The 13,666-nt window shown below is 52.5% G+C and overlaps 1 protein-coding gene across 4 annotated transcripts in view; it reads left to right on the top strand.

Moving 5' to 3' along the window:
• Window positions 1-13,666, top strand: part of EGFR (epidermal growth factor receptor) — a 184,315-nt gene that overhangs the window by 157,003 nt on the left and 13,646 nt on the right. For all 4 annotated transcript variants that reach the window (XM_012775591.2, XM_012775589.2, XM_012775592.2 and 1 more), the window contains 2 exons: window positions 3,379-3,564; window positions 13,151-13,306. In XM_012775591.2, coding sequence (XP_012631045.2) covers window positions 3,379-3,564; window positions 13,151-13,306 — 342 coding nt within the window. The remainder of the gene's footprint in view (window positions 1-3,378; window positions 3,565-13,150; window positions 13,307-13,666) is intronic.

The raw sequence follows: 13,666 nt of genomic DNA, 5'->3' as shown, positions 1-13,666 counted from the left end.
GCTCACTTTAACTTCTGCATACACAGAACAAGACACAAGAGGCAGCATTGTCCATCGTGCCTTGGGGTGGGAGGAGGCGATGACCCAGTGGGTCTATCAGATTTTAGCAGGAGGCGGCCTGGCAGGGCTCCAGGCTCTGTGTGGCCCAACACCCACAGCCTGCTCCTTCCCAGTCCGGGTTCTAGGTCAGCTCTTTGCAGACCCACAGCAGCTGGGCTGCATTAGCTGCTCCGTTCCCAGATTTTTCTTCCCTCTCAAATGAATACAATATGTATCCAGATCTCTACCAGATCTTGGGAAAATAGGAACAGCCAGAGGGTTTCTTTGGTGTTATGGTTGTACAGCTTCCCAGGTGCGGGGGAGAGACATGATTTGTGTTTTTCTGGAAATCACATGGCTGTTAATTTTTCCATAGACATTCAGTTTAAGTGTAGGACGGGCAACGAAAAGGAACTCGAACCAGATCACGCTGCGCGTGCTCTCGCCACTGCAGCGCCCAGGCAGCCCGGTGGCCGCGCGCACGGCGCCCCGGGAGCTGCTTTCCTGGGGGAACCTGGCGCCGTCAGCCCCCCGGGTGGCTCTCAGAGGGAGAGGGGCCAGTCCAGGCCTTAGAGGGCCGATGTGGGGCCCGTCCTGGCACTGACAAATGTGGCCTCAGGTCGGCCACTCACCTGCCTGGCCCGTGGTTTCCTGTCCTGACAATAGGACCTCAGACAAAATATACTTGCTGGCCCTGTACAGGTCTGACTTTTTACAAACAAGCACTTTTCTGAGGTGAAGGGATGCTTTCCATGTCTGCCGAGCCTCCAAATATTACACATCTACTGTGCTCTTCGGTGTTGTGATATTATATTTATAACATAAAAGGAAAAATGTGCACTTTACTTGAAAATAGAGAGCCTAAACACTCTGCAGCAAGCATTTAAAGCTACAGTTTTTTGTTTGTTTTTTAATGAAAGTGGTGTGCACTTTGATTTCCTTTGCATCTTTGACTTTGCATGATTTCAGTGTAGTTCAACCCTGGCGGTGATGTGCTTAGGTCTGTGCTGGAATGATAGCACCCTCAGAGCTCACCACGCCCACCCAGGTGACGCCCACGCGTGTGGGGGGGGAGAGTTGCGGCTACCCGGAGCGTTTGCCAGTGGGATGCAGGGCTGCAGAGCCAGCGGTGCCCTGGGATGTGCTGAGGGCTGAGAATGCAGTCCTTGCCTCAGAGAGCTTGGTGGAGGCGGACGTTTTTTAAATCACACAAATATTTAAGTACAGGTTGATGAGTGCCCCAAGGCAGGGGCTCTGCAGCTTCACCAAGCGTCAGCACCCAGAGGGTTTGCTGCGGCCCTGGCTGAGTCCTCCTGCATCTCAGCCCCAGGCCTGGCGGCAGGCAGGCCGTGGGCTCGAGGGTTCCCCCGAGGAGGCAGCCGGGGAAGAGGAGCAAGGCTGTTGGGCCACAGGCAGACAGGGAGCAGGACGCAGCGAGGGAGCAGAGCAGGAGGACCAGAGGCCAGAGAGGAGGGGCAGCCTTGCCGGCAGGACTGGCTTTAAGTCAAGGAAAGTAGTGTGAGCATGTTTGAGTTTTAAGAAACGTTTAAGGTAGGCCTCCATATCTGTGGTTCCACATCATGGAGTCAATTAACCAAAATATCTGGAAAAAAATTTTACGTCCTTACTGAGCATGTATAGACTTCTTTTTCCTTGCCATTTTTCCCTAAACAATACAGTAGAACAATGATTACATGGCATTTGTGTTGTGTTAGGGATTATAGGTAATCTAGAGATGACTTAATGTGTATGGGGTATGCTTAGAGTGTATGGAAACTATGCCATTTCAGAACGTATCAGGGACTTGAGCATCTGTAGACTTCAGTATCCGAAGAGGATCCTGGAACCAGTCCACACAGATACCTAGGGATGACTGTGTGTATCTTCCCCCACTTCCTCTGTCTTCTATCTCCAGCCTTGCTGCCCGGCCACCCTGCCTGCGCAAGTGAGTGCCTGACCCAGGGCATGCTTACTTCTGCAAAGAGAAACTAACTTGCCCAAGTCCACACTCAAAACAGACTTAGGCTGCGTGCAGTGGCTCACGCCTGTAATCCTAGCACTCTGGGAGGCCGAGGCAGAAGGATTGCTTGAGGTCAAGGATTCAAGATCAGCCTGAGCAAGAGCGAGCCCCATCTCTACTAAAAAAAAAAAAAAAAAATAGAAAAAAATAGCCAGGTGGGGTGGTGTGCATCTGTAGTCCCAGCTATATGGGAGGTTGAGGCAGGAGGATCACCTAAACCCAGGAGTTTCAGGTTGCAGTGAGCTGTGATGATACCACTGTACTCTAGCCAGGGCAACAGAATGAGACTGTCTGAAGCGACAACAACAAAAAACCCAAAACCCAGGCATCGCTGAGATGTAAAAGGAGCCTTCTGAACTCATTCTCTTGCAGTCCCTGTGGTCTTTTTCACATCTGAATAAAAGGTCACCACCATTTGTATTTTTCAAGAAAAGAGAATTTATGGGTGGAAATTGAGGGCTCCCTAATGCTCAGTCAGGCAGAAGAGAGAGGCCCCCATTGTGTGCATGATTGCAAATATATTTAGCTTCCTCAGTCCAAGAATAGCAGAAGGGTTAAAGTCTGTATTTATGGATCTGTCAAGCAAAAGCTCCTGCCTTGGCAGCCAGCCTGAACGAGCGGGTGAGGGTGCATGACGCAGAGCAGTGCGTGTCCCATCAGGAGACTGGGGGCGGGAGGTGCAGGGACACAGAATGACCCTCCCTTGGAGACAGGTCACGGGCAGCCAGTGCCGTTTGCAGTCGCTGTGGGTTCAGCTCTCTCTGTTCCTTGCAGAGCCTGAGCTGGCATTGAAAGAGCTCCTCCCGCTGCTCCGTGCAGAGGTGCCCCCCATAAATGCCCTCCCTGTCACCCATGGCACAGTCAGTGCCAGGTCTGCTCTGTGCAGAAGGGAAGTCCTCTCCAGGGACTGGCTCCTTGGAGACGTCCCTGGATGCTCTCACCATTGTGCTCTAAAGAGGCAGGTCATTGTCCAGGGTGTTCCGGGGGCCCCAAACGTGAATTTCTGACAACGTTTTAAACCATAGCATCTTGAACCTGAGGCAGAGGTCTTCCTAATGATGACACCACCAGTTCCCAAACTCAGAGACATCAGGGTCACTCAGGTCCCTCTCACCCAATGTTTTGCCCATGGCAAGCGCTGCCTAGTCTACTTGTCACCCAGGATTCACAGCCCTATATAAAGGTCCCTTTCACCAGGAGTTTCGTGGGCCAGCTTTTCCTCCACTAGTCTTGTGTTCAAACTCCAAATCCTGTCCCTTCCATTTTGTCTGGTGTGGGTCTGTGTGTGGGCCTCTCTGACACCCCTCCCTCTTGCACAGGAGGCCTACGTGATGGCCAGCGTGGACAACCCCCACGTGTGCCGCCTGCTGGGCATCTGCCTGACCTCCACCGTGCAGCTCATCACACAGCTCATGCCCTTCGGCTGCCTGCTGGACTACATCCGTGAGCACAAGGACAACATCGGCTCCCAGTGCCTGCTCAACTGGTGTGTGCAGATCGCAAAGGTAAACAGGGCGCGTGGGGCAGGGGCTGGCTGGGAACAGTAAGTGCGGTGGCCTGGGTTGCCCCGTCCCCCGCCTGCCACCAGTGATGCGGTCCTTAGTGGGAGCACCCAAAGGAGCAGCAAGGGGAAAAGTAAGGAGACCAGATAACTGCTACCTCCTCCCTTCTGTGCTAGCTGAGAGTGCAAAGAGGATGGATGTGTGTGCACACATGAAGCACGAGCTTGTTTGCATCATGGAGAAAATTGAATTGATCATCTTGTGTGCCAGCTCAGTGCTTGTCCCACTTACATGTTGAAGATCTGATTAGTGAGCTGCATTCGAACAATTTTCTCTTTATTGAGCACTCAGCATGGTTTGAGGTCCATGTTCTCATTTCTCTGGAGTTCTTTTTGGTGAATACTATGGTGACTTGTAGCAGGAGAGGAGTGTGGCTTTCCCCCGCCAGGGCATGCTAACAGGGCAGCCAAACCAGGCTGAGGCCAGAAGGACTCAGGTGACAGTGGCCCGTGGGCAGGGCAGCTGCACAGGGAGGAGGGCTGGTGAGCAGGTGAGAGGAGGCTGACAGAGGGAAAGGGTGCTGCTTGGCTGGGACTCATTAAATGTCCCTTGCACACGGGCTGGCTCCAGAGCCAGGGAGGGGCTGGGAGAGCAGACAGTAGCCAGGTGGCCCCACCTATGTGCTCAGAACCAGCTCAGAGCAATGAGTCAGGTCCCTAAAAGGACTTGGACTATCATCTCAAACCTCTCCCATCTCAATCCCAGCCCTGAGTCAGTTATTTGCACCCACTTGCTAAGTCTTAGTTTTCTTCTGACAATGGGTGCATGTTTCACTCGGCTGAATCAAAGCATCTGCAGGCAGGCCCTGTCTGAGCAAATGCCACCCCGCACCCGCAGGAGACCGCGGCAGGCTGCCGAGGGAAGTGCCCGGGGCCAGCGAGGCAGGCAGCAGTGGGGCCGCCAGGCCTGGGCAGCTCCTGGTTGCTCACATCTCCCCAGGTCAGCGGTAGCAGTCAGTCCTGCCGAGTCACCTGTGAGGGTGCACTGGCCTTGCCCCCCGACTCCAGGCCGGGTAGAAGGCACCTCTGAAGACAGGCAGAGACGCCTCTGGGCACGCCTTCCCTGGCGCTGCCTGACCCCACGGCGCCGCAGGCCCTCCCGGGAAGCGGCTGGCGCAGGCAGGCCCCTCCTGTGAGGTGGTCTGGGCCATGTGGGAGGGCAGGGCGCTCCTCCCAGCATGAGGGGCAGCCGGCAGCCTGCACCGCATGGACCCAGCACGCCTGGCGCCCATGTCTCGTCAGCAGCCGCCCAGGCTCCCAGCAGCCCAGGGGTGGGGTGGTCTCTGGCCACCACAGCTCGCCAGTGTTCTCGCCATCCCACAGTGGTAGCCCGGTCCAGAGGAGCCCAGAACAGAGGAGTTGCGTCACCATTATTAGAAAGTGGTCCTGGAAGAGGGCCGGGCGCCGCAGACACTGAGGTTCCCTTCTGTGTGGGGGGTGTTTGCTGTTCCTCTGTGTGGCCGTGTCAGTTTCCTAGGACTGCCACAACAAATGGCCACCAATTTGGTGGCTAAACACAGCAGAGATTTACCCTCTCACAGTTCTGGAGGCCAGGCAGCCAGAACCGGGCGCCGGGAGACTGTGCTCCGGGCGGCCCTGGAGGCAGAGCTGCCTCCCCAGCTCTGGCGCCCGGCACCCCGTGGCTCGTGGCCACATCACTCCAGCCTCTGCGTCTGTCCTCACATCCTTCCTCCCTGTCGGTGTGTCCACATACTCTTCTCCTTTCTCTTAGAAAGACACCAGACTTGAAAATTGCTAAGAGTCTTGATTTTAAATGTTTTAAATGAGTACATGAGGTGAAGCATGTAATTTGTCTTGACTGAATCATTGCACAATGAATGTATACACAGATCAAAACGTCATGCTGTACTCCATAAATACACACATACACACATATGTATGTATAAAGATCCCTGTGAGTGCATTTAGGGCCCACGTAAAACCAGGAGGATTTTATCTCAAGATTTTTAACTAAAGAGATTTGCAAAACCCTTTTCCAAATCAGGTCACAATCTGATGTGACATTTGGAGACAGTATTCAGCCCACTGCAGTGACTGAGCTGAGGCAGGAGGTTAGCCCAGGGGAGATTTTAGTGGATTTAGGATTATTTCTGAAGGTCTGCTCATGTCCTGGCTCCTGAACCCAGAATTCGTCCTTAGCTTTCTTCCTGGATGTCTAAGGCAGAAAATCCAACAAATTGCCCTTCCCTCCCAGGTGATCTCTCTACTTTGTTTAATTTCGGTTTAGCACGCATTGTTCCCTGGGAAGATCTGATCTGTGTGTGGTTTGCTTGTGTTTGCTGGGGGATGTGAGCAAGGCTGCAGCTCTTGCTTAATTATCTCCTGGTTGTTCTGCTCCAGGAAGGTGACTGTCCCTGTGATGGAGGGTGGCCATCTTCACACCAGCAGTGTGAACGCTGATGGGTTCCTTGCCCCTTAAGGGCACATCGTCTGGCAGATTCTGTCCCACACAGAGCGAGGCTCACCATCCCAGCAGAGGCACGGCGTGGCGCTGCGCTCATGGCCGTTCGAGCTCCGGCAGACTGCACGTCTGTCTGCGCCTGTCTCTTGGGCTGCGACGTGTTGCTCTGGGTGCCGACTTGGGCCTCGCAGACACGGCCCCGGTGCACGCCTGGTGCTCCTAAATGGCCCTCTCCTCCTTGTCTTTCCACTTTGGCTAAACAAGGTCGGAGTGTGACTGAGCTCGAACCCGAAACATGGCCTTCGTCTGGATCTGCGTCGACTTTCGTTCCTTAGAGCAGCATCTCCTGCTCCCACCTCCCCTGGCATGAGCCCTCCCGCCCGGGCCTTCCCCTCCCCCTCTCCCTCTGAATCTCACGCTCAGGTCTACCTGATGCTAGTCACTACATAAATACAAGTTTATTTGACCCCTAAAATCAGCCTTTTACAAGCATGATGGAGAAAAACAAAAGACCTTAATATAGCAATGTCTGCCGCAGAGCAGAATTCAGCTTACTGTGGGCCTTTTTAAGCATGAGTTACCTGAATTCGTGAGTTTGAGTTTTTCAGGGCCTGAAAGTTTCCAAGATAGTCTTCTGTATAATATTTACACACAGCTTCAACCTGTGATTTACGCTGTGTGCTTATTGCACTTTGTTTAGCTTCATTTTGAAGTCCTTTCATGTTGCCGGCATTGAACTCTGTCTCTGCTAGATTTGCTCTTTAGTTCACGAGAGAAGCTTATTCCACTGTATCTGAATGGCTGTGGTGATGGGGTGTCTGTCCCTGGAAAGAAAAGAAAATGATGGTTTCCCAGATTGTAAAGAGAGAAATTTATTCTTGTTACTTATACTTTATCTGGGTGTTAAACAATTTTCTTTTTAAAAGTTTGAAGTGAAACTACCCAGAACATTTAGTGGCTGACAAAACACTAAACTTCTGGCATTCTCAAAGTGGGATTTATTGACTTATAAATGTCCAGTGTTGATTCATAAAGACAGGGACTATCTTGAGGAGGCTTCTAAGTACTGATGGGAGAGCTGGCTGCTGTCGTGCAAGTTCATTGTCCTGCCTTAACTGCTAAGAGAGGGTAAATAAAATTATATCAACTGGGCAAAAGGAAAAAAAATTAAAAAAACAAGGCTGTCTGGGAAGAAATGCAGCATGGGGCCGTAGACCATAATGGAGTCACCCCTTGCCCTCTCTGGTGAAAAAGCGTTCCGTCCTCCAGACAGGAAGCTAGGTGTCAGGAGACATAACTGCTCCCCGACCAGGAAGGCGCGTGAGCCCAAGGGTAGCTTTCACTTGTGGGAATTTACGTTAGTTGCTTAAGAAAGTATATCTACTCTTTCTGGGTGCATAAGCCAGCTAGTCCATTCCAAAATATATCAAATAGCATAATAACGTCTTGCAGTGTTCTGATCTAAAAGATCCTCTCACCAACGCAGTTTGGAAACCCCGCTGCACCCTCCTCCCACAAGAGCCTCCCAGAACAAAGCCCTGCTGTTTAGACTGCGATTCCTCTAACATTTTCCTGAACTGTTTGGACAACAGAGCTTCCCTGTCACCTAACCCAGGTCTGACAGCACTGGCTGAGAGAACTGGTCTGGTTCTGCAGTGCAGCAAACAGTGTCAGTGTGGAGCCTAGGCCTGGTGAACCACAGCGACAGTGGGAGGGGCTCTCAGAAACTGATTCGTGTGTGTCATTCTCTGACTACAAACAACGTCACTAAAGTTAGTTCAATCTATGAGATAAAATTTAATAAGGATAAACATAAAAAAATTCAAAGGATCCCTTTTTCAAGTACTTAGGATACTTGGTTCGGTCCGAGTTGCCTTGCAAAGGCACCGGGTGCTTCCGTTGCTCACCTTGCTGAGAACTGCCGGCGCATGTGCGCTGCTAGAAGGGGCGGGGTGAAGACCGGCCGGGCCGGCAAAGTGCGCACATGGGGAAGGGAGGTGATTCCACTCTGCTGGAGCCTGGGCCATGCTGGGAAATCCAGGTTGATGAATCATGAAGTGACGTCACAATGGATGAGTAGGGGTGTGAGAGAATGGCAGTCATGCTGGATGAAGAACTGAGGAAGCCACTGTCCCTTAGTCCAAAGAGGCTGTCCTGGAAACCAGATCTGGCTTCTTCTGTGCCACGTCTGATGTCCAACCTCCTGCCAGGTCTCAGTGGGCTCTAGCCTCACTGCCCAGGGCAGCCCCCCCCCACGGCTCTGCCATCTGCAGATTAGGATCCGAGCGGCAGAGTTCGAGGCATGGCCCAGGGTAGTGATTCAGCGGCTCTGCAAGCACCTCAGCAACCACCGAGGCAGTGAGACGGTGGGTAGGCCAGAGAGCAGACAACTGATCCAGTTACCAGCTATCTCAGTGTTTGGATTATTTTTATTTATTCTAGCAAATTCTACAAAGGATTGCAGCTAAACGTAATTATTCAACCTGAATGATCACTACAGAGCCAGAATTGTGGTGTTATTGAAGCATATTCATCAGCCTTTAGACATTTTACTTAGTTATTTCTTGAGCATTTATCTGCCAGTGTTAAGCTCAGGTGAAAGTAATGTAAGTAAGACAAAATTTCTTATCTCCCAAAATTTGCCAATGAATATGGAGCTGACGGTGCAGGGGGTAATGAAGCAGGTCAGAGGTCAAAGCAGTGGGGCTTGGGCGGAGGGCTAGCTGTCCGGAAGGCCACGTGCCAGGCTCCGGGAGGACGGCTCAGCGGCCACAAGCACCCTGCCTGTCTCTGGAGGACAGTGGTGCATACGCCAGGCAGCCCCTTGCCCTCAAGAGGCCAGAGTCCTGCAGGCCAAGCAGTAGGACAGGGCTTGCCCTGTCTTGGGACCCCAGCACTGGGTGAAGGCGCTCCAAGCCGGGCATGGCAGAGGAGGGGTGGACCTCCCCAGGCCAGAGAGATGGAGCCTCATCACAAAAGCCAGAGCACCGTGCGGGAATGTATTTTCCAGCAGACGTTTTGGGGAATGCTGCAGTAGTCCAGGCAAGACAAGGTGGTGGCCAAAGACAAGGCCACTGCAAAAGGAATGGCACAGTGGGGATGGATCCGACACTCAGGAAGGGGCGCTGACGGTCCCTGACACCTACGTAGGACTCTCCATTGGCACCAACCAAGTGCTCTGTGTGGATTAATTCATTCCACCCTCTGATTAGCGCCTTCTACGCATGGGGAAACTGGAGCCTGGGGTGCTTACATCTCTTGCCAAGGTCTCGAGCTAGTAAGCAGCAAAATCAGGAAGTACACGCAGCGCCAGGCTCTCCAGCCCACCCTCTTGGCCTGCATGGATGCCACAGCTCAGAGTCCAGCTCCCAAGACGGACCCCAGGGCCCTTCCCTCCCTACACAGCAGGGTACTGGCACCACGCCATCCCCACCTGGGAATAGGAAATGCTGACACTTTTCTGCCTCTTCCCAGGACGAGGGCTCCGTGGTGGTAAGCCACACCACTGACTTCACTCCTCCAAAACCAGCTGCCTCCCTCTACATCCTCCTCCCTGTCACTTCTGTACTAAGTCAGTGCTCACCGGCCCTTCCGCACGGTGGTTTATGAAACAGAGCAGAGATGGGTCCTGTTCCAGCCTGTCTCTCTGAACCCCTCCCAAGAATCACAGGGTGCTGCAGGCCTGGCAACAGCCAGCCCACCCCGCCCTTTCTTGTTCTGTGAAGTGCTGTGCAGGAGAGTCGGCGACACACGCGCGAAGCATGTCCCTGTGCCCTTTTGCAAGTAAAAGTTGCAGGTTGGCTCTTCAAATTCCCTTTTAACCTCAAAATTCATTCCAGCTTTCCTGTAGTCATTAACAAAAATAAACACATTAAATTCAGTTAAAGTGAGGATCTCAGAGAAGAATCAGGAAATGAGTTTCCCAGGAGGCTGCACTGAACCTCACGCTGATATGACTTCCTGCGCCTCTGTTTAGATTCAGACGTTCATAAGTAATATCACAGCTCTTATCTGAGGGGCTGGTTAAAGTATAACTCTGCAGGGCGCTGAGACAGCCTTGCAGCTGCCTTGAGAGTGTGGGACAGAGACTCAGGAACGGAATTTTATCTGAGTTCTAATGGGCCTAATCTCTTTGTCCCCAAATTATCTCTGATTGAAGACCCTCTGGCTGATTAGCTGTGTGCTCCAGAACATAGACCGCTCCTTCCTCCCCTTCCCAGGCCTTCTCTGAAGACTGATGTCTTGAGAAGACCTCACACTGCGTGGAAGTCACTCTGGTCCTTTAACCCCCTGGGCCTGAGGAGTGGGGGGCTTGTTCACGGTGTGGCTCAGTCGGGCTTACTAGATTTACGCAAAGATTGGACTTTGCAGTGGCACTGGGCCAAAGTGCTAGAGTTTGTTTTATGTATATGTATGTGTGTGTGTGCATGTCTGTCTGTGTGTGCGTGTATGACTGTATATGTGTGTTTGTCTATGTGTGTATGTATGTGTATGAGTATGTTTATGTATGTATGAGTGTGTACTGTGTATGTGTATAAGTGTGTATGTGTGTGTGTCCGTGTGTGTATGAGTCTGTGTGTGTGTGTGTATGAGTGTATATGTATGTGTTTGTGTATGTATGTGGGGGGAGTATGTTTGTGTGTGTGTGTTTGTGTATCTGTGTGTATATGAGTATGTGTGTATGTGTGTATGTTTTGCAATCCAAGCAGAACCCAAGTCTCTGGTCCTGCAGGGGAATGGAAGCTGGGATCCCAGTGGTGGTCTTGGGGTCCCTGAGGATTGGGTCTGGGAAGCAACGTGGTCAGCTTCTGGACCCCTGGTGGGGTCTGACAAGCGGCCCTGTGGATGCCAGGACAGAAAGAGGCTTCTCCACAGAGGCGTCTGAAACGGTGGCGCACCGTCAGTGCACAAGACTGTCAGCTGCTATTGCCATTCATTCATTCATGCACTCCATCACTCATTTTTTCAAAAGATTGTTGTAAAAATGTGTCCCATGTACCAGATTCTCAATTAAGCATAAACGAAGAGGCAGAATGAAAGTTAGACATGAAATGAAGCTGGAAATGCCCTCTGACGTCCTCCTTGTGGGTTTGATGAACTTATAGAAACCACACATTTTGGGCAAAGGGAGGGAAAGACAGAGGTTGTGGGTCCCCTCTGTAGGGACATACATGTGGCCGATGACTGTGGCTCCGCACAGCACCTGCACGACACCCACCACGAGGGAGCCTGTGCAAACACACATGAAGCTGAGTGAAGCAGACAGGGCGAAAGGAAAGGAGAGAGAAGGGCGGGAGAGAACAAAGGGACCAGGAAGAGAGAGGGAACACAGGTGTTCTGCGGAACCAGGCAGAGGCCAAGCATAATGAGCCTTTCTGAATGGGTGAGACTTTACTAAGTAGAGGCCTTGCCCTTGGTAGGAGACAGGGGACCAAAGCACAGAAGGCAGCCAGTGTCCCATGAGTCAGAGGCGAGGCTGAGGCGGGGCCGAGTCTGGAGTCAGTCCCTGTTTGGAAGCGTTTCCTCAGCTTCTCCCTCCCTCACCCTCCCCACCCACCGTGGTGATTGCTAATCTGGAAGTGTCGTTCCAGAAGAGCCTCTTCCTCTTGAGTAGGCATGAGCCCCTTTGACCTGATTTCTTGGCACACAGGCAACCTCAGGAAGGGAAGCATTTCACTCAAACAGTGTCTTGAACACTCAGCATTCTCAGTCTCACAGGGGAGGAGGGAGAGTCCATGTGTACCGGAGACGTGGCAAGCAATCGTCTCTTTTGCAAGAGAGAAAGACATTAAAGGCTTTAAAAATGGCACTCAAAGACTAATTCCTGATTGCATTTTTGTGAGATCCTTCTTTCATATGATGGCTGGTTTTGTTCTAGAATGAAAAACTTCATTCTGATATGCCAAGTCAACTAATAATTTTCAGGTAATATCTGTGCAAAAAGAAGCAAAGAATTTGCCAGAAAATTTGGGAATCTGTCTTCTTATCTACAAGTATTTTTTGCAGTTGGACCAAAAAGGAGACCCCTCCCTAGCTATAAGAATGCTGGAGGAGGGCAGGGGTGGTGGCCCTGCTCCTTCCCATTCGGTGCACCACGGCAGGCATCTCTGAGGCCCACGGCCAGCCCTACAGAGAGTGGGAACTGGGAGCAGGGGAGAGGAGCATTTGCGGGTAGGTGGAGAGAGTGTGGAACACACGACAGGAGATGTATGCAGCACTCGGCCCCTCCCTGCTCTGTTGCCTGCCAGCCTGGCCCTGCGCAGAAGGCCCGGGCCACCATACTCATGCCCGGGCCACCATGCTCATGCCGGCAGGTGGGAGCTCAGGAAGGCCCAAGGGAGCTGAGCTCAGCTGGCCCATTGCGCACTGAGGGGCAGGGCCAGCAGTGACTGCCTGTGCCAACAGGGAGGAAGGTCTGTGCGGAGGACACCAGAGGCCTGTGGGTGAGGTTCAGGGGTGATGTTTCTAGGCACTCCCATGTAGCATTTCCTTCTTGTGCTTATAGCATGGATTATGCTTTTGCAGCAAGATCGTAGGGGCAAGACAGCCAGAGAGGTGGTGCCTTGTGAAAGCACATCATCAGTTGAAAAAAAGCAATAGCAGAAAGTAAAACTGGACAAAAATCTTTATCAGCAGTGAATCGCATAAGACAATCCAAGAAGGCAAGATAAGAGTGTGGCTTAAAAGCACTGAGAGGCAGCGCTTTGCCACGGCCCGGCACGGGCGAGGAGTCCTCCCTGCTTTACCACAAACTCAGCAGGAGGAAGGAAACCAGGAGGTGGGGTGACGAGCTCGGAGCAAGCTAGGCCCGCGTCTCAGCCGGGCAGAGCTCTTGCTCCTCACTGCCCTCTCCTGCCTGGCGCCTCCAGGCTCGTAACTGGAGGGTTGGGGGAGAAGAGTCAGTGACCAGCAGCCAGTTACGGCTTCGTTTATCTGCCTTTCCATTCGTTCAGTACTTAGCTACTAACATTCGCCAGTGGCAAGCCACCGTGTCCATGGGTGAAGGCAAAGAGGGACTCAAGTGTAGTCCCTTATAGACATGGAGGAGCTCAGAGCCTGGCATGGCACCTTCCCGTGACACTGGGGTCGACCTGCCACTGTGTTTCAGGGCATGAACTACCTGGAGGACCGGCGCTTGGTGCACCGCGACCTGGCAGCCAGGAATGTGCTGGTGAAGACGCCGCAGCACGTCAAGATCACAGACTTCGGGCTGGCCAAACTGCTGGGTGCCGACGAGAAAGAGTACCACGCGGAGGGGGGCAAAGTAAGGGGCCAGCTTGTAGGGCCGCAAGCGCTTGCCTGCCACCAGCGCCAGGCTCCCTACCTGCTAGCTGTGTTTTCTAACTGGTGTGAGGTTCCCCAAACATTCTGGGTGAGGTTCCAGCAGCTGCCACCAATATCTGGCCTAGCCGAGTCTCCTCTGGCAGTGCAAGCCACAGCTGCTGGGGGGTGAGTGATCGTCAGCAAGGGTTAGGGGTTAACCTCCCCCCAGGACATAAGCACCCTTCAAAAGAACAGCTGGGAAAAGTCACAGCTAATTTGGTGGCAACATGCTGTTGAGGACATCTCAGACACATGGAAAGCTCCTGTGTGGTTCCAAGAGCTCCCAGGGTGTCTGGGACTC

The sequence above is a fragment of the Microcebus murinus genome, chromosome 9 (genome assembly GCF_040939455.1).
Source record: "Microcebus murinus isolate Inina chromosome 9, M.murinus_Inina_mat1.0, whole genome shotgun sequence".
Taxonomy (NCBI): domain Eukaryota; kingdom Metazoa; phylum Chordata; class Mammalia; order Primates; family Cheirogaleidae; genus Microcebus; species Microcebus murinus.
The sequence above is the reverse complement of the archived record's forward strand: the minus strand, read 5'-3'. Positions and strand labels throughout refer to the sequence as shown.